General features: G+C 42.8%; 1 protein-coding gene across 1 annotated transcript; it reads right to left on the minus strand.

The window, feature by feature from the left end:
- Positions 1 to 583: 583 nt before the first annotated feature.
- Positions 584 to 17,846, minus strand: klhl18 (kelch-like family member 18). The gene is made up of 10 exons (XM_083782224.1): positions 17,607 to 17,846; positions 11,261 to 11,391; positions 10,807 to 10,947; positions 9,922 to 10,120; positions 8,571 to 8,731; positions 8,152 to 8,288; positions 7,360 to 7,582; positions 7,034 to 7,138; positions 5,858 to 5,969; positions 584 to 3,006 (listed from the first exon to the last, which is right to left on the minus strand). Exons 1-10 carry the CDS (start codon positions 17,739 to 17,741, stop codon positions 2,611 to 2,613), a joined length of 1,740 nt encoding a protein of 579 aa, XP_083638350.1. The 5' UTR covers positions 17,742 to 17,846; the 3' UTR covers positions 584 to 2,610.
- Between the last annotated feature and the right edge of the window lie 2,712 nt (positions 17,847 to 20,558).

Here is a 20,558-nt window from a genome sequence, read left to right on the forward strand (position 1 = left end):
ATTTGCCGGATAGACCCATTAAAAGAAAAGAAAGAAAAAGCTGCCCCAAATCATGAACACAGTGTTCAATCTACCCCAAATTTGCCCCCAAACCTCAAGGGGCCTAAAGTAATTTCACTCGCACCCATAGGGATTCAAATTCTACATATATCACTGTTGCAGAAGCAAGGCCTTAATACTGCAGGAAGACCTAGCCGGTTGAGTGTCTAAACGATATACCGGAATCCGGCATTAGTGCCGGACAAGGATATAACGCTTCACAAATCTGTGAAACTACAACTACATTCTGTGAAAGAAACTTGTTGTGATTGGTCAGAGAAGATCATTTCCAAGGGGAAATACGTCTGACGAAGTCCTGACACAAATGGGTAAAGTTGCATCTGTTGTCAAAATGCTATCCCCCCCCCCTCCCACTCAAGAGGAGCACATTTTTCTGTCTACATATTTTAGCACAATTGCCTGCATTATTTGAATAAAGACAATCTCCTCATTAGGCGATAGTGTAATTTGCAGAGAAAAACAATCAAAAGGTTGACATTTCTTCGCCTCATTTCATTTGGAAAAAGATCATCTTTATATTTTTAACCATTTGAATCATGTATAAAATTAATCATTAAGATTTCATTCATAAATCAATCCTCATAATACAAGCTATTAATTACACATCAATTACCAAGTAATATACCAGTAATGTAGCACAATAACCAGTGATCACAAACTGTTCATTGGTCAAGCATGTTACTGTCCTAACAGCTGATTGGTTGGAGGGTGTGCATCCTAACAAGTATTTCCAGATACCTGCAGGGCATGTGGTGAAATTAGGGCAGTGGTGGACTCATTGTGAGCTTGTAGATCTGCTATTTTCAAAAGATTTGTATACATTTTAAAACTTAAAATGGGACATTCTGCATAATAATAAATTAAGTACATTTTGATATGAATACTTTTGCATTTTTAATCAAGTATATTTTAAATTCCGGATTTATACTGTATTTCTACATTAGAGTATTGATACTTTTACTTAAGTAAAAAATGTGACTACTTTTTCCACCACTCCTTTAGGGGCAGGGTGATAATTGGACAAAACTCTAATAATCACGTTGATATAAAACACTCCATATTGATGTTGTGGAGATAATATTGTATTATGAGAATAAAAAATATCAAAACTTCTTGAAACTGTAAAATAAGGCACAAGTATTGAAACAAGGAGTCGATAGCTTACGCCATCACAATATTACGATGATTATCTCAAATCAAATGACATCTACTCTCAATTAATATCCATATAATATTTCTCAGAGACACTGACGGTGACTGACCATATAGACAGCAATGGTGCCATCTTATAAATTGTATTTATGTCCATAAAAGGTCTCTAAACTACCTCCCCCTGGCCAGCCGGGGTGCCTGATGGAGGGGAAAGGAACTGGTCAGAATAACGTGTTCCTTCCACGCGCTACGTCCGGCCGGGGAAACTCACCCTGTCAGGTGAAAAGAAGCAGCTTGGACTCCTCATGCGTAGAAGGAAGCATGAGGTCACTCAGCTGCCCCCCAGGTTGGCAGAGGAAGTGTAGTGCCCAGGATTACATTAGATAATTGACACTGGGTGAAAAACATGGGTTGCAAAATCGTGGGATAAAAATGTAAAAAAAAGAAAAGAAAAGAAAATGCAAAAGTTGAGCATTCATTTTAGAATATGGAGAGAAGAGGTTTCTGCCCGACAGCAATTCAATGATCATTAGTGAGCCGATTACATGAAGGTAGGCTCAACATTTGTTAGACTACCTTCTGCAGCGAGACAACGTTTAGACCAGCTTTATGAATATAGTACCAACGGAAAATGTATATTTGTTGTATATACCCCATTTGATCACATTACAGCGTCACACAAAAGCATCAAAAAAGTAGCAGATCCACAAGTTCTAAACGTGACGTGAAGCGACATGTTTTGAGCTTGTAGATCTGCTACTTGATGCTTTTAAATGTGAATCCTGAAAAGTAACAGTTTTGGACATATCTGAGGTTTCCACCCGACAGATTATATTCAATGAGCGTATTGCCCCAAAATTGTTATAAACAACACATTTTAATTGTTGATGTAAGCAGGATCATCCACTCCAAGCTGTGTTCTCAATGAAAAAATATTCCACTTCACATTTGATAACTGCATTACTTCTACTCTCCATCTCATTACCAAATAACTACAAATATAGTTAATCTTACTGGTATAGTAACTCAGTAATCAGTCATTATACAATAGCAGGTTATGAAATCTATTTTATTTATATATTACTTGGTAATTTACAGTCTTCGATGCATTAATAACCGCCAATAATAAAACTGCAGAGCACCAGCCAGCCAATCCCCATTGAGCTTTTCACTTACTTTTCTTTTTAACCCATAATCCCATAGGCTTGACCTCTGACCTCATATGGTGCAGTACTTCCTGGCTCAGGGTTGACAGTAGTACCTATTCGATCTATAAATCCACACATCAAATGGATCTACACATCTGTTCTCCCAGTCTGTATACTGTCGTAACGAAACAACACGTTTGATCTTTGACCCGGGTTCACGGGTCAAGGAGGAGGGGGCGGCGTGGGGGTTTTAGGCGGGGTTAAGGGGGATGCACCCCACCCCGACCCCACCCTCATGGCACACCATCGGCGCCATGAACGTCCAGTGGTTCGCCGATTGGCTCTCGGGGTCGTACATCTCCACGGAGTTGAGGTTGGATTGGCCGTCGTATCCGCCCACGGCGTACAGTCTGGCGGAGGTGGCGACCAGCGACACGCGGCTGCGCCGCGTGTTCATGGCAACCAGGTGGCTCCACTGACCGGCCAACGAGCTGTAGACCTCGGCGCCGCTCAGGAAGCCTGACCCGTCGTAGCCTCCAGCCACGTACAGGTGGCTGCCGAGCGCTGCGGCGCCGTGCCGGCAACGCTTGTTGATCATCCCCGAGATGGGATGCCACTGCTCCGTGTGGTGGTTGTAGTGCTCCACCTAGAGGACAATGAACGACCATCAATAACGTGTTCCTTCCACGCGCTACGTCCGGCCGGGGAAACTCTCCCCTGTCAGGTGAAAAGAAGCAGCTTGGAAGGAAGCATGAGGTCAGCATGAGGTCAGTCCACTGCCCCCCCCCCAGGTTGGCAGAGGAATTGTAGCGCCCAGGATTACATTAGATAATTGACACTGGGTGAAAAAATGGGTTGCAAAATCGTGGGATAAAAATAAATAAATAAATAAATAAATAAAAGACCATCATCGTATTTGTCCCGACGAGACTAAAAAGCCTGGTCATTGGTCAGTCAAAGCCTGGTCATTGGTCAGTCAAAGCCTGGTCATTGGTCAGTCAAAGCCTGGTCATTGGTCAGTCAAAGCCTGGTCATTGGTCAGTCAAAGCCTGGTCATTGGTCAGTCAAAGCCTGGTCATTGGTCAGTCAAAGCCTGGTCATTGGTCAGTAAAGCCTGGTCATTGGTCAGTCAAAGCCTGGTCATTGGTCAGTCAAGCCACAACAATTCTACTTATTTGACAACATGGGTATTTATGCAGTCAACGCCGTGTCACAATTGTAACCACTTTGAACCTGGTGTCACAATGTTGGGCATGTAGATGGCAGTGGTGGAAATTAACATGTACTTAATAACAATTGAGGTATTTGTACTTTACTTGTGTTTCCAATTTCCAATACTTTTACTTCTACTCCACAACATCTCAGGGACAAATATTGTACTTTTGCTACACTACATTTATTTGAAAACTTTGTGGATTTTGATTATTATTACAAAACATATATTGCCCATTTCAACCCTAAATACAGGGTTGGAAAAAAAAAAATCGGCAATTTTCAAAAGATTTTGATACATCTCTGAAAACTGGAAATGGGACATTAAGTACTTTTACTTCAAGTTAAGTACATTTTGAGGCCAAAACCTTTGTACTTTACTCAATTACATTTTAAATTCCAGACTTCTACATCACAGTATTGATATTTTACTTAAGTATAACAATTGAGTACTTTTTCCACCACTGGTAAAATGGGTGAACAAAAAGTGAAAAAATAATAATACAATATAAATGGATTGTATTCGATCTGCCTGCTCCTCTATTGAGGCATTTGCATCATGTGGTCTGGGACGACACCTACAGGTTGATAGGTGGTACTGCCCAAAGGTCAAAATGTTTTTGCGTGGGCAGCCTCCATTAACTACTTAAACGGACTTGACCGTTTTTGTCAGGTGAAACCCACGCTGGTTAAGACCTACGCTGTATCATTTTTTGGGGCGGAAGTTGCTGGATTTTGGTGGAAGTACCGCTCAAGGAAATGTGTCTGTGCATGCATGCAAGCGGCTGTGGTGACGTCACCCCACCTACATGAGTGTGTGGGGTGGATACGCCCACTGGTCTTGGATCAGTAGTATGCATGCAAACTTCAAGCGAGTCGGAGACGAGTGTAGGCCAGTAGCGAAAACAGCAGCATATCGAACAAACACAAATCAAGTGTGGTTGGATTTGACCAGTGCTGCAATCCTTTCATGCAAAGGTGGTAGAGCATGTCGACTTTAAGTTAACTTCTCCACAGAAACACAAGGTTAATGTTAGTATCTAATAAATGTATTTAATGTATCGTGATTCGTGTCGAGTCTCCGTGTACCACCGCTGCACTGCGGTCAGCTGCGTCACACACTATCCTTTTGCTCACTCAAAATAAATCCACTGTCTGTGTGTTTGCACCCTATGGTGGATGGGCCAGCGCTACTAGCAGCCTGTACAGTACCTGCAGAATACGATCCAAATTATAATTATAATATGCCTAGTTCGGTCTCCAAAGCCAAAAGACAATACACATCCAAATGGACTCGCCCAAATTGAAATAATAGTTTTCAATTTCTAATAGTGTTGTATAATCATTTTCGACAGAGAAACATACAAGTTACTAAAACAACAATAATAATATGGGGGGAAAACAAAGGCAAAAAGGGGGACAACGCCTCTTTCAACTGACACCTAATCTACAACAAGCGTTGCCACTACTAAGGCTTGCCCACCTTCCCCTGGCAGGTAAATAAAACGTACATGCAGTAGGAGTCTGCTTTCAGGTTGCCCAACCGGGCAAGTGCTCATTTGAGAGGGGACACAACCCTCTAAAAAAGAGATATCTGTCTAAAAAGACAAACACAGTCTTCTCTGTGGAATGTAAAATAAGAGCCTTTACCTAAAGGTGCTGTTTTCACTGTTAAAAATATAAAACAAGTGTGAACCCATATTTATAGCTATGTAGGTATTTAGCATAACAAATGAGATATGATTTATTTATTGCACAGCTCCAGGAAGTAAACAAAAAACAATGTTAAATTGAACGGTAATTCACATTTTACCTATCATTTTAAAACGGAGGGTTTACTTTTCGGGCAAGTGGGCATGACATGGACAAGTAGAACATGACCTGTACTTGCCCCACGGGCAAGTGCCTTTGAGACCTTACAGTGCGTTTTAACAGCGTGCGAGGATCGGCCGACACATCGCCTAATCGCCCAAAAAGATGAATTATTTTTATCTTTTCGGGCGACTCCGCCCACTTTTCGACTATCAGCCTGCTATCCCCGGTAGTCGCCGGGTCCCATAGACAAATAATGTACTTCCGGAAAATTCGTCTGGCTGTCGCCCACTGTTAAAATGTACAGTTAGTGTCAACCCCTGTATTACAAGCTCAAAACATGTCAAGTTGCAATGCGTCTCTAGACATCAGGGTTCACAGCAAATGTCAGTTTGGACACATTGTTTGGACGGTTGTTTGGACAGTGTTGCACCGACAGACAGACAGACAGACAGACAGACAGACAGGCATACCGTGTTGAAGATCTGTAGACCATCATGTCCGCCAGAGACGAATATCCTCCCGTCAAACACAGTGACCCCGGCGGCACTGCGACTGGCATTCATCTCCGTTACCAGCATCCATCTGAAAGTAATAATATAAATATTACACCTCATTAATTATGCATTAATAAATAACAACAACAAAAAACATCGCATGGATGCACCTGGGACGTATCCTCAGTGATGTATCCTGAGGATCCTCACGGAGGACACAGGCTGGGGCGCTAACCCATACTGCTCACCCGGTTGCCGTCTACATTCCGGCTGTCACCTGTCTCTCCGGTGGTCACCAGACTATACCTGGTTGTCACATACAGTAGTCTAACCATTTCTATGAGTCACTATAAATAGAAGAACTATAACAAAAAACATCGCATGGATGCACCTGGGATGTATCCTCAGTGATGTATCCTGAGGTCAACGGGATTTCGGGTCTCGCAACATCATACCCCTCACTCAGGCGACCCAGCCGGGAGTGATCAAGTCCCGAATTACGTCCCAGTAGCTACCCTCAATCAGTCCCATTTGGGAAAAACCAGGGGCACACAATCCGTTGGAACTACTCCAGAACTACTCTGCCAGGGCTTGGAGGTACACTTCTGGCACATGGAGGGACTAGGCTCTGTGGGTTGTCTCCTGTCCGGGCCACTCCTACGTCTCACCAGGTCCACTCGGGGGAGACGTAGGAGGGGCCCGGACAGGAGACAACCCACAGAGCCTAGTCCCTCCATGTGCCAACAATACATTCAAATGGAATTTGGGTTATAAGACGTTTTAAGGAGAATAATTTAACTGAAACGACATTGGACAGACAGTAGGACAGCAGAGAGGGAGACAGTGTAGGAGACAGACAGCTGAGAGTGTAGGAGAGACAGACAGTAGGACAGCTGAGAGGGACACAATGTAGGAGAGACAGACAGGACAGCTGAGAGGGAGACACTGTAGGAGAGACAGACAGTAGGACAGATGAGACAGACCGTGAAGGAGAGAGACAGTTAAACAGCTGAGAGAGAGAGTGTAGGAGAGACAGACAGTAGGACAGCTGAGTGAGAGAGACAGACAGTAGCACAGCAGAAAGACATGCAGTGTAGGAGAGACAGACAGTAGGACAGCTGAGGGACAGTGTAGGAGACACACAGGTCTTACCTGTCTGTCTCTGGTGAATACCATTCCACAGAGCTCAGAGATGACTTCCCATCGTAGCCTCCGCACACGTAGATACGGCCGTCAATCACAGCCGTTCCCATGGCGCTGGGACGGAACGCATGGTTATTGTTTTGGACAGACAGACAGGACTGTAACATTTTCCAACCGAACGAGAACTGCATGTTTTTGGTCTGGAAGAGCTCTCTGAAAAGTAGAAGAACTGTGTGTGTGTGTGTGTGTGTGTGTTCGGACATTGGCTGGAGTATGCTGCAGCCTTTAGAGATAGATAGACAGACAGACAGCTGGACAGACAAACAGACAAGTACCTGCGCTGCGTGTTCATACTGGAAACTCGTGTCCAACTGTCCGTCTCTGGATTGTATACTTCCACCGTGCTGAGACGCGATTGGCCGTCGTATCCACCGATGGCATACAGCAGCCCGTTGATGACAGCCACGCCCACCCGGCTCCGAGACGTCGTCATTGGCTGACACCGCTCCCAGAAGTTGCCGGAGGGATCAAACACTTCAACTATGTTTAACGAATCGCCTGTCATGTACGAGAAGAAAAAAAAACTGAAACTGTAAGTGACATCAAGGACCTGCATCTCTAATTTCCACATAATGTTTGATGCATAGCAGCAGCTGCAGCAGTAATAGTAGTAGTAGTTAGGGCTGTCACAGTTACAAATTTAAGTTGACGATTAATTGTCACACAAATAAATGCGATTAATGATTGAATTGTGTTTTTTGCATTGAACATTGGAACGTTACCATTTGTATTTCTGTTTGTCTTTTAGGCTTCATAAATCACAAATTGCACAGAGCAGATATAGCAAACAAAATATAAATATACAAATAAATCAGTCACACATTTAATATTTTCTTCTTTCCAAACAATTTAGTGGAATTTAATGGAATTAGTTGATCTCCAAGTTTACAACACATCACAAAATGATGTGTTGCAACCTTGTATTTCTGCTATTTTTTTACATTTTGAAAATGTATGGACATTTTTCAACATGGAAACAGACGATTATGTAAAATGAATTGTGATCATCTCAAATAATTGCGATTAGACTATTATGTGCCTAGTAGTACTAGTAGTAATAGTAGTACCAGAGCTGTTGAGTCCTCCCACGGCGTAGATCAGTCCATTAATAGATGTACAGCATCTCTGTCTGGTTTTAAACAACGCTAGATGAGGTCTTCGTTCGGGCATCAGGTGGAAATCTTTTGCTTCATCAACCAGATCCCTGTAACGCGTGCACACACACTCAATTTGAATTTGTTTGAATTTTAAATATTTTTCAAAATAATGATGTATTAATTCAGCTGCACCAGCATCATTAACGTTTACATAATTCAGCTTGTAAAAATTAAAGAGGTCACACGATGCAAAATATGAAACAAACTTCTCATATAAATACATTCTATTTTTTTAGCCTTTGCACCCATGCCCTATTGGCGTGCGTGCGCCCATTCTGTTTGTTTGTTAAATAATGAATATTAAAATAATCCTAATCGTCTTCATTCACCTGCATTTATGACAGCAGCGAATCAGGTCTTCCTGTTGGACGTGGTCTGACAGGAAACGAGGTCGACAGAGAGGAAGTCTGATCTTAGACAGGAGCTCGTGCAGAATAAACTGACGCTCGTCTCGTTGATGCCGAACCCACGATAATACTGATTCAAATACCTGGAAAAACACACGCACATATAACACATTACAGTACACACACACACAAAGCATTCACTGCCTCAAATACCAAGAAATACCCACACACAGTACAGGATAATACATTAACCCAGTGGTTCTCAACCTTCTCAGACCGCAGCGCGACTCCCCAAAATAATCATTATTTGAACGGGGGACTAGTGTTGTAGTACTCGAGTGTTTGACTGGTCTGGAGTCCACATTTTCATTGACTCAGTCCTGTCTTGGTCCCACACTTGAAATAAATATATTATACCCATATTATGAGGATCCCATTTGCATTGCACTCTCGCAGTGTTTTCTGTACCTGAGAAAAAAGGGGGGAAATAATCTGGCCTCTCGTCTTGACTCGGACTCAACTCGGACTTGACCCCCCCTCCCACACTCAGTCTTGACTCGGACTCATATTATTTGACAATTTGTCCAATGTCTCACCAGTTTTTATAGTAGTTTGTTGACTGATTCGGATGCAGTAATGGTCTGTTTTCTTTTCTCTCTTTTTTTAAAAGTAGTTATTTAAAAAGGGGTTTGGGGCATGGCCTGAAAAGGTTGAGAACCTAGTAATAGTGAGTGATACAGTACCAACCAGTCCCTCAGCCTTCACACTGAGTTCATCTAAGACTTAGATGAACTCAGTGTGAAGGCTGAGGAACAGGTTGGTACCACTTAGATTCTAAGTGGTACCAACCTGTTCCTCAGCCTTCACACTGAGTTCAACTAAGTGGTACCAACCTGTTCCTCAGCCTTCACACTGAGTTCAACTAAGTGGTACCAACCGGTCCCTCAGCCTTCACATTGAGTTCAACTAAGTGGTACCAACCTGTTCCTCAGCCTTCACACTGAGTTCATCTAAGTGGTACCAACCGGTCCCTCAGCCTTCACATTGAGTTCAACTAAGTGGTACCAACCTGTTCCTCAGCCTTCACACTGAGTTAATCTAAGTGGTACCAACCGGTTCCTCAGCCTTCACATTGAGTTCAACTAAGTGGTACCAACCTGTTCCTCAGCCTTCACACTGAGTTCAACTAAGTGGTACCAACCTGTTCCTCAGCCTTCACATTGAGTTCAACTAAGTGGTACCAACCGGTCCCTCAGCCTTCACATTGAGTTCAACTAAGTGGTACCAACCTGTTCCTCAGCCTTTACATTGAGTTCAACTAAGTGGTACCAACCTGTTCCTCAGCCTTCACATTGAGTTCGTCGCAGCCCACCAGCTCCAGCACCTCGTCCGTCCTCAGACTGAGGAACTCTTCCGATTGGCTGACGTCCACAAAGTGCTGGTGAATGAAGCGGTTGGCCGAGTCGTACAGCGTGGTGCACATCATGGTCTCGGCGAACTGACGCACTCCCAGGCAGTTCTTAGGGTGCAACCTGCACACACATCATGTATTAATGTGTGTGTATTAACTGACGCACTCCCAGGCAGTACTTAGGGTGCAACCTGCACACATCATGTATCAATGTGTGTATATTAACTGACGCACTCCCAGGCAGTTCTTAGGGTGCAACCTGCACACACATCATGTATTAATGTGTGTGTACTAACACTAACAGGTATTAACTGACACACTCCCAGGCAGTTCTTAGGGTGCAACCTGCACACACATCATGTATTAATGTGTGTGTATTAACACGTATTAACTGACACACTCCCAGGCAGTTCTTAAGCCCTAACCACACCAAAGGGTCAAGACAGTTTTAGCGTTGTCCCTGCGGTGTGATATGTCACACGTTGACCCACGTTGACCCTAGTGATTCAACGCATGGAATTCAATGGCCCAAACCACACCAAAGGGTCAAGGCGGTTTTAGCGTTAACTCCTTGCAACCGTTTGGACTCAAGGAGGACCTGCACACACACGTTATTTATTAATAACTAATAACCGAAAATAGCAGATCTACAAGCTCACAACACTGTGAGCATTTAGATTTGCAGTTTTCGCTGTGTGCAACATTGCATTCATAGAAGAAACACTAGCTTTGACTATCTAAATGACTGAAATCATTCGTGGCATGTGAGAACATGAATGAATCCATCGTGTGGTAGCAGTGAGTTACCTGTCCTGTAGGAACGTACAACAGGCATCTTTAACGTTGTGAAGCTGAAGAAAACTGGCTCCGACCAGGAGAGACTGCACGTTCTGCTGGTCGATGGCAACGTGTCCGTTGTACGCAAAGTTAATGAGAGCCTCCAGGGCGCTGTGGAACGACAAGACACGTTTATTTACGCTTTATTTACCACCAAACACATCTACAACTGACCTGAGGTCAGATAAAGGTTAAGTGCTGTGGACAGTTAGCAAACATTATGTCACTCACTGGCCAGGGCCGGTGCTTCCATACAGGCCACCCAGGCAATGGGCTCTATGCACAGCAGCCATTTTGGAAAGAATGGGCAAGTGGGGATGACCTTTGGGCTCCGAGACCTTAGTGTCAACCCTGATCTGGAGTCTGTTTCTATCCACTTGGGACTCTGTATGTATACACTGGCTGATCTGGGGTCAGATCTTACCTAGGATCCATGCCCTGCATGATGATCTCATCTTGTTTGGACTCCATCATGTCGGTGGTAAACATTGCATGGAAATACGGGATGGAAGCAGCCAGGACAATCCTATGAGCGCTGAACTTGTGGTCCCCAACCTACAACACAAACACATAGTGTTATGGAACTGTGTGATATTATGTATAGGAGTCTTCCACAACAATAACATTACAATACAAAAACGAAATAATTTGTCTGCTTATCCTTTAAAACTCCTATTTATACAAAAAGAATATACAGTATATATATCCAATTTATGAGGGCTCACAGAGCTTGCAGATCTACGCCGTCTCTCTCAACTTTTCCTACCTTCTGTCTCTCCTACACTGTCTCTCTCTCAGCTGTCCTACTGTCTGTCTCTCCTATACTGTCTCCCTCTCAGCTGTCCTACTGTCTGTCTGTCTCCCATTCAGCTACCCTACTGTCTGTCTCTCCTACACCGTCTCCCACTCAGCTGTCCTACTGTCTGTCTCTCCTACACCGTCTCCCTCTCAGCTGTCCTACTGTGTCTCTCCTACACTGTCTCCCTCTCAGCTGTCCTACTGTGTCTCTCCTACACTGTCTCCCTCTCAGCTATCCTACTGTCTGTCTCTCAGCTGTCCTACTGTCTGTCTCCCATTCAGCTGTCCTACTGTCTGTCTCCCATTCAGCTGTCCTACTGTCTGTCTCCCTCTCAGCTGTCCTACTGTCTGTCTCCCTCTCAGCTGTCCTACTGTCTGTCTCCCTCTCAGCTGTCCTACTGTCTGTCTCCCTCTTAGCTGTCCTACTGTCTCCCATTCAGCTGTACTACTGTCTGTGTCTCCTACACCGTTTCCCTATCAGCTGTCTTACTGTCTGTCTCTCCTACACTGTTTCCCTCTCAGCTGTCTTACTGTCTGTCTCTCCTACACTGTTTCCCTCTCAGCTGTTCGACTCCTGCTGTCGGACAGCTGAGCGTAAAGCTTATAAAGCCCTACTAATACAGACCCTGGCTAATTTTCCACTAATTAAGTTGTCACAGTGTTTACAGCACACTTCAAGGAAAGGATACGTGGTGTTTTACACACCTTCATACAGAATACCCTCCCACACATGTGACCCTCATTACATGTGTGTGGCGGGGTAACTATGTTTTATAAATGTGTGCAACTGTTGATTTCATCGAGGTAGTCGATGAAGGATGTTCGTCGACTACCTTTATTCACTGACAAAAACCGAATAAAAACTAAATGAAAACTAAGCTATGATGACTAAAAATAAATATATTGACAATTTCATCAACAAATAAAAGCTAGTCTGAAAATGTTAGGGCGGGACGAGTGGAGAAGAGATCCAGTAGAACTAAAAGACAAGTCATTTGCACTCTGAAAATAGCTGATCTACAAGCTCACAACACACTGCAAGCTTGTAGATCGGCTATTTTTTAGCATGTAAGTGTAAACTCTGGCATTACGACACCTGAAGGCGTGCCAAAATACATTATCAATCAACTGTAGATTTAGTCAACTATTTAGTCTACTACAACTAGACTCGGATGACTAAAATTCAATGACATTTTAGTCAAAAGACTATGAATAAAACTAAATCAAAATGTGCTGTCAAAATCAACACTGTTTGATCATGGTTTGTAAAGTATACCAGTTGTACTCGTAATGTGTAGCAGTTGTATTTGTAATAATTCAACAGGTTGCTATGGAGATTATCCCCAGTGATGTCACAAATAGATAAACCGTGCAGCTTATTATAATGCAGCTTTCAGTTGACACACACACACACACACACACACACACACACACACACACACACACACACACACACACACACACACACACACACACACACACACACACACACACACACACACACACACACACACACACACACACACACACACACACACACACACACCTTTATTTTTTTACCTTACTCAGGGGATAAATTTGACCATCAGGTCAAAATTCGTGTCAGATCCTGTCTTTGTATCTACTGTAGGTGAGACATGACTTTTGACAGGATCTAAGGCCCTCATTTATCAATCGAGTGTAAAATCTGCCACAGATTCGAGTGCAGGTTTCGTAGTACACCCACGTCGCCACGGCATTTATAAAGTGATCGCAAACAGCTGATCCTTCCTTAATTTCGTTCTCACGTTAATAAATGTCACGGCTGAATTTGATCTGGCACGCCCTAAGAAATCAAGCCTCGCCCTCGTTTTTGCGACCTGAACCACTGCTATACGATCTGGAAACCATGGTTACCGTGCCTTTCTGCCCGCCTCACCCCCCTCTCTTACACACACACACACACACACACACACACACACAGACGCACACACGCTGCACGCACACGCAACTTGCAAGCCCAACTAACTGGTGTGTTGTTAAATAAATAAACAACGAACACCTGCATGAATTAAATAAAGTTGTAGGTCTACCCTGTCTCTGTCTGTTTCCCTCTCACCTCGCTTGCCTTGCTGTCATGTCCACGCACGCACGCACCTACATGACACATCAACATCGCATCGCCATGAATGGAATACGTTTGGGCTGGCCTATATTAATTTTACCCATTCGTGCGCAGTGCACGGCGAACGGGCGAAGGCGTGATACTGCGCACTGCTGTGATATTAAAGTCCTGTGGGTGAGTGTCAGTGATGCCTGCATGAGAGATAGGCTATCATGTCGTCAAGGCAGTCATAATCAACGTTTATGTAGTGATTTGATCATTGATGAACGAATCATAAACATATGGATGAAGGCTTGCTTGCATGTGTGCTGGTATGTGTTGGCGACGCACGCCGCGACCCCCGAAAATGATCACGCTTTTATCTGAACTGTCAAAACTGTCAAAACCTGTCAAAGCACTTATTTAAATGGTGAATGATTAAGCCCCTTACGCCTATAGCCTGCTAGTACTTACTACAAATAGGCAAGCTGTATGCTTGTCATTGTCACTTGGAAATAAAGGCGTGCAGTCCATTTATATTATTATTATAAATAATATCATAATCACATATGCCGCATCACCGCATGCGCTCCAAAATCATCTCACAAGTGCGCTCGCATAACAAGGCCAGTAAAGCACTGTTTGATTAAGCACAAACTAATACATTGTAAACATGTTATATTGTTTTTAATTGCGCGATTTTAATTACTTGTAAAGTTGGAAATCTCTCTTTTGTTTTTTACATACACATACCGTTTTATATTAACATTTTAGGAGTGAAAACATATGTTTAAATGCCTGTGACAGCCTCTCAGCTGGTCAAACAATACTGCTCCGCTGTTCTACGACAGAAAAACAGGTGAGGACTAAACGTACGCCAGCTGACGAGTAGACGTGGGTTTTGACCGTTGTCACGTTCAATTTCAAGCTTTGCCGGAAATGTTAAATGCCGAAAATGTCGGTAATTTCGGCGTGCGCCCATATTTTGGCGTACGCACGGTTGATAAATGAGGGCCTAAATGTCTCAATAGAAGAGCAGGGAGATAAAATACAACCACCCCAATACAGATTGGGGGGGGGGGGGGGTTTGGGGGGGGGGAGCAGACCAAGTACAAAGCCAAACGTGAAGTTTACAATATTGAGGGTTTAAGTGGTTAAAATGTCTGAAAACACATTAACATGAATCCAACATATCAATAGAAAAGATCATTTTGTAGATAAACAAAATATTGATTATACAATATACACAACACATGATCAGCTTTGTGTAGTGCTGTCAAACAAGTCTATGAAAATGTATGAAAAAAAGATTAATCTTGGCGTTTTGGTGTTGTAGAGCATATCAAAGCTTTCTACAAAAACCTAAGATTTTAAACTAGTAATGGTAACAACTGATGATGAGGTACTTAAAAAACGGAGTGCCCTGCAAACCAACAAGGCCACTGGCCATGGCAATATATTCCCTCCAAATTTCTCAGTGACTCTGACATCTCTATAAGAATAGCTCCAATCATCACCCACATAATAAACTCTCCATCAAACATGGACAGTTCCCTCAAGATTTCAAACTTGCCAAAGTAACCCCCCTGCACAAGAAAGGGAGAAAACTACCGCCCTATTTCTATTCTTAGCTCCATCTCGAAAGTGATGGAAAAAATAGTCAGGTGAACAGGTTAAAAAGTATCAAAAAAACAAATGTACGAATACCAATCAGAACATCCCACTCCACTGACACATGCCTACTCTATTTGAGCAACCACATCAACCAAAAGGCTTTCGACACTGTAAACCACTCCACACTGATTAATAAGCAATTGGTTTTGAACCTTTGATAGCACATCAGTGATCTGGATGCAATCCTACCTGGAGGAGAGAGAACAGATGGTGGAGGCGAACATAACATAGTCCCCCCCAGTGAGCTGTGGCGTTCTACAAAGAAGCATACTACTGTTCCCAATTTATTTAAATGACATGGCATCAGCTTGTGACTGCAACTTGTTCCTGTTCGCAGATGACCAGTGGTGTCATGCTCGTAGAACGCACTTTTTAGTTTCGTTATAGTATGCAGTAAAGATGTTTGACTATTTTAAGTGTTGTGTCTAAAACTCTCATACACTATTTAACAATAGGCAGGGCGGCAGGCTATATCAGCTGTTCTGTGATGCGCACATGCACATGCACATGCATGCACGTGTGCCCGTGCGTGCACGTGGCGTCATTAAAACGCTGTGTACTGTTACCAGTAAAAAAAAACACCATGACACCACTGCAGATGACTCTGCACTGCTGGTCTCAGACAGGAACAAACTTCAGGTTGAAAAAGTCCTCAGCTCTGAACTCGGTAGAATCTGCACCTGGCTTGCTGATAACAAACTTTCTTTACACCTGGGAAAAACTGAATCCATTCTCTTTGGATCAAATAGTAAACTCAGCAAGGCAGACAGCTTCTCAGTTAAAGTGGGTGACACACGAACACACGGAAAGATGAAATTACCTATCTAGGTTCAATCCTGGAGGCAAATCTTTCCGGTGATAAAATGGCCACCAACATAATCAGAAAAGTCACCCAAAGAACAAGATTCCTGTACAGGATCTCCTCACTTCAACAAAAACAGAAGACCCTAACAGGAGCCCTTGTACAAAGTGTCTTTGACTATGCATGCACCTCTTGGTACCACAGCCCCTCAAAGGCCCTTAAAACAAGGCTCCAGCCTTCCCAAATCAAACGTACTACTTGGCAAAGTTGGCCTCACTCCCCGAACACACATCACCCCTGACCATTTTGATAGGCTGGAATGGCTTACGGTTGACGACAGAGTACAGCATCTTGCAATTGGTCTGGTTTACAAGATTCGCTGCTACACCACCAAGTCCAAGATACCCATGTACCTGTCTAAATACTTCCTTAATGTCAACAAAGTCCACAATCACAACACCAGAGGGAGTTCAACTATCCAAGTGCAGTGCAACCCAGATTCGGCTCAAACAAGAAACAAGATTAAATTAATTTAGCTCCTATGCCAGTATAATGTGGAACGCCCTACCAACAGCCATCAAGACATGTCTCCTTCAAAACCACTCTCGAAGAGTACCTAGGGACGGCTGCAATTCGAAACTGGCCCCCTCCCCCCCACGGCCCCACCCCTTTCTTCCCAAACTGTACATGTTTTTTATCCCCCTTTGTTACTTTCTTGATGATGATTTCCTGAATAATTTTAATAGAAGTGTATATTTGTACGTCTCTAAATGTTCTGATGAGTTAAAAATGGTGGACCCGTTATAAATAAGTGTAATGCTTTATAATGGATCGTCCACAAAGTAACAGTTTTTGTATTGACTGTGCTTTGTACCCATTCTGCTTTTGATTGATTGATTGAAATATGTATTAACAGTTTGCAGAATTACAGTACATTTCAAGCACAAACTCAATACAAAGACTGTTAACTGTGAGTGGACGACCAAATTAAGCATTACACTTGTTTACAAGAGCGTCCACCTTGTTCAATTCATCAAAATGCATACTGTGAAATTAAATTTTCAATCAATCAAACTCCATATCTCAGAGGCAAATATTGTGCTTTTACTCCACTACAATTATGCTTTGCAGATATTAATTATTATTACAAAAGAAAACACATTAACAATGTTCTCTATTTTACACATAGGCTATTTTCAAACATTTTAGTACTTTTACTTGTGGCACTTTTGTACTTTTAATTCACTCAAGTAACATTTTGAACACAGGCATTTCACTTGTAACAGAGTATGTTATTGTGGTATTGCTTGAGTATTTAACTTGAGTCAAACATCTTCCACTACTAGACCACTACTGCTTAGCTTGTTAGCTTAGCAGCTATAGCCTCACACAGACAGACAGTGTTCTGTTTACCTTCAGAGTGACATCACACAGCTTGCCCTGACGTCGGATCTCCTCCATGACGCCGTATCCTCGGGACGGCAGGTCCTGCACGCAGAAATGGACCAGGTCCTCCAGCTCTTCACTGATGGAGTCTCCCATCGTCATTATAACGATACAAACCAAGCCAGTGAAGACCAGCGAAAACCCTGCTAGCCAGCTAGCCACTAACCAGCGGCAACCCGTTCAGCTCACACAACAACTCTGACCAGGAACAAGTAACACTGGTGGCCTGTTACGCTGCCGCTGGTGACCCGTAGAACAGTTGAAGAGTGATCGCAAAACCGAGCCGGTTCTCGCGGTTGGTAACAGACTTCAATAGGTCACCGAGCCGTGTGTTACATCTGCCGGTTAGACCATGTTCAGGCGGGTTTCAAAATAAAAGTATTACTATTGTCACGTGCTCATGCAAGTATGTGTGCCGTTAAATGCTGTTGCATACTTGAACGCACCAGATCTAGCATAACAATATTGATTGATTGATTGATTGATTGATTGATTGATTGATTGATTGATTGATTGATTGATTGATTGATTGATTGAAATATGTATTCACAGTATGTAGAATGCGTACATTTCAAACGAAAGCACAAGCCAATATAAAAACTGCTGCGAGGATGGAACCAAAAGCAGTGCACTATTAAAACTTTTTTACATCAGGGTTCTCCATTTTCAATTCATCAGAAAATAAAAGGAAATACAGTTAGTTAAAGAAAGTTTTTTTCTTTTAAGGGAAAAACTGTAGCCTATATGGACAAAATGGGGTGTAGACTGTAGAATTTGACTTTTTTACAGGGCCGAGACAGTTTTGAATTGCAGTCTTCCGTACCTGTGTGTGATCTTTGAGAGCTGTTTTTGTTTTTGGCTTTTCTGCCTTTTAGTACAGCGGCTAACAGCCATATTGTGAGAGAACCTTTCACTTGGTGATACAAGCGTGACATTTGGCATGAACATGCCTCTGGGTCACCTCTTTAACTTTTTTAACCGAGCCAGCGAAAAATCCAATATGGCGGACATTTTTCAAGATGGCCGCCAAATAAAAAAGGCCTTTTGTGGCGGTTCTGGACAACCATGGGTGCGGCCGACTCGAGACCGGGCACTGCACTCCCTGTGGGTGTGTGGAACGTGTGTGTCGAATTTGAAGTCGGTGGGGCGAACGGTTCTCGGGTTACGTGGATTACAGATGTACACACGCACACAAAATTCGTGCAATATAGCAGATCATTGGAACGGTTGTTCGCTTGGTGATACAAGCGTGAAATTTGGCATGAACATGCCTCTGGGTCACCTCTTTAACTTTTTTAACCGAGCCATCCAAGAATCCAATATGGCGATGCTATTTCAAGATGGCCGCCACATCTAAATGTTAGCCTATGTCTACATTTCTTACAAATTTTAGGAAAGATTTCACCATTATTTATAGATAGATAGATAAATGGATTTTTTTTTTATATATTTTTTTTTATTCTTTATATATATATATATATTTTTTTTTTGTCATTATTTTTAGTTTTCATACTGAAAATGGTAGCATGCTAATGCTACCATTTTCTAATGCTAATTAGCATGTTAGCATTATCATGTTAGCATGCTATGTTAGCATGCTAGCATATTACCATGTTAATAATATAAAGAATATAAAAAAAATAAAAAATAAAAAAATAAAATATAAACAAACTATCTATCTATCTATCTATCTATCTATCTATCTATCTATCTATCTATCTATCTATCTATCTATCTATCTATCTATCTATCTATCTATCTATAATTTTCCTAAAATTTGTAAGAAATGTAGACATAGGCTAACAATTAGATGTGGCGGCCATCTTGAAATAGCACCGCCATATTGGATTCTTGGATGGCTCGGTTAAAAAAGTTAAAGAGTTGACCCAAAGGAAGGTTCATGACAAATGTCACGCTTGTATCACCAAGTGAAAGATCGTTCCTATTATCTGCTGTACTATTTATTGATAATTTCAAGTGAAGATAGATAGGAAGGAGGGAAAGAGAGATGGGGAGAGCCATGCAGCAAATGTCATCACGAACGGGACTCGAACACGCAACTCGCTCAGGCCAGAGCCTATTTGTGGCATGCGCCTGGACCGCTAGACCAGCGGCCGTGGGCGCCACTTTGAGAGCTGTTTTGAAGGAGTCTAGGGATTCACATTTTAGTGAACATTTTAGCTGTTTAGTGGCATAGTCGTCAACCCTAAGCCATTCCAGCCTATCAAAATGGACAGGGGTGAGGTGGGTTCTGAGAGTAAGTAGTAACCTGACCAGTTTGTTTTGGGAAGTCTGGAGCCTGGTTTTAAGGTCCTTTGAGATGCTGTGGTACCATGAGGTGCATGCATTGTCGAAGAAACGTTGAGGGCTCCTGTTATAAGGTCTTCAAGGTGTTATTTTGACCAGTGAGGAGATCATGTACAGGAATATGTTGTTCCTTTGGTTGACTTTTTTTATTACATTGGTGGCCATTTTATCACAGGAAAGATTTGCCTCTAGGATGGAACCTAGGTAGTTCATTTAATATTTTCGTGTGACATTGTCACCCACTATAGATTACTATTACTATGACTATATGAAAACACGTCATCATCGATGGAGGCATTATAACCAACATAATGCCAACGTCTTTTTGGCCAAGGACCCGTAGCTTAGAGAGAGCGTGTGTGTGCGTGTGACCCAAAGGCCATCCCAATTTGCTGACTGCTAAGGGTGAATGGCCCGGCTGCTCAACGGTGACCTATTGACCACAATCATCTGCAGGGGTCAATGGGTCAGTCTCCAAAAAGACATACACACACATGGTTCATTGGAGTGGTGTGCACCGCTCAAAAACGGTGCTCTCTGCTGTTTGTTTTTTCCTTTGAATTTGCTTCTGTAGTAGGCTAACTCTGACGACCCCCTAAGCGTTTCGGACCC

This window comes from Protomyctophum parallelum (assembly GCF_964188405.1).
Source record: "Protomyctophum parallelum genome assembly, chromosome: 14".
Lineage (NCBI taxonomy): Eukaryota > Metazoa > Chordata > Actinopteri > Myctophiformes > Myctophidae > Protomyctophum > Protomyctophum parallelum.

Excerpts from the sequence above, each read along its gene's own strand:
- klhl18 (XM_083782224.1), bottom strand. The coding sequence starts at position 17,741 with ATGACGATGGGAGACTCCATCAGTGAAGAGCTGGAGGACCTGGTCCAT. Across the intron at positions 10,121-10,806 it reads TGTACGTTCCTACAGGACAG|GTTGCACCCTAAGAACTGCC; the intron begins GTAACTCACTGC and ends ATGTGTGTGCAG. Across the intron at positions 3,007-5,857 it reads GTCTACAGATCTTCAACACG|GTGGAGCACTACAACCACCA; the intron begins GTATGCCTGTCT and ends ATTGTCCTCTAG.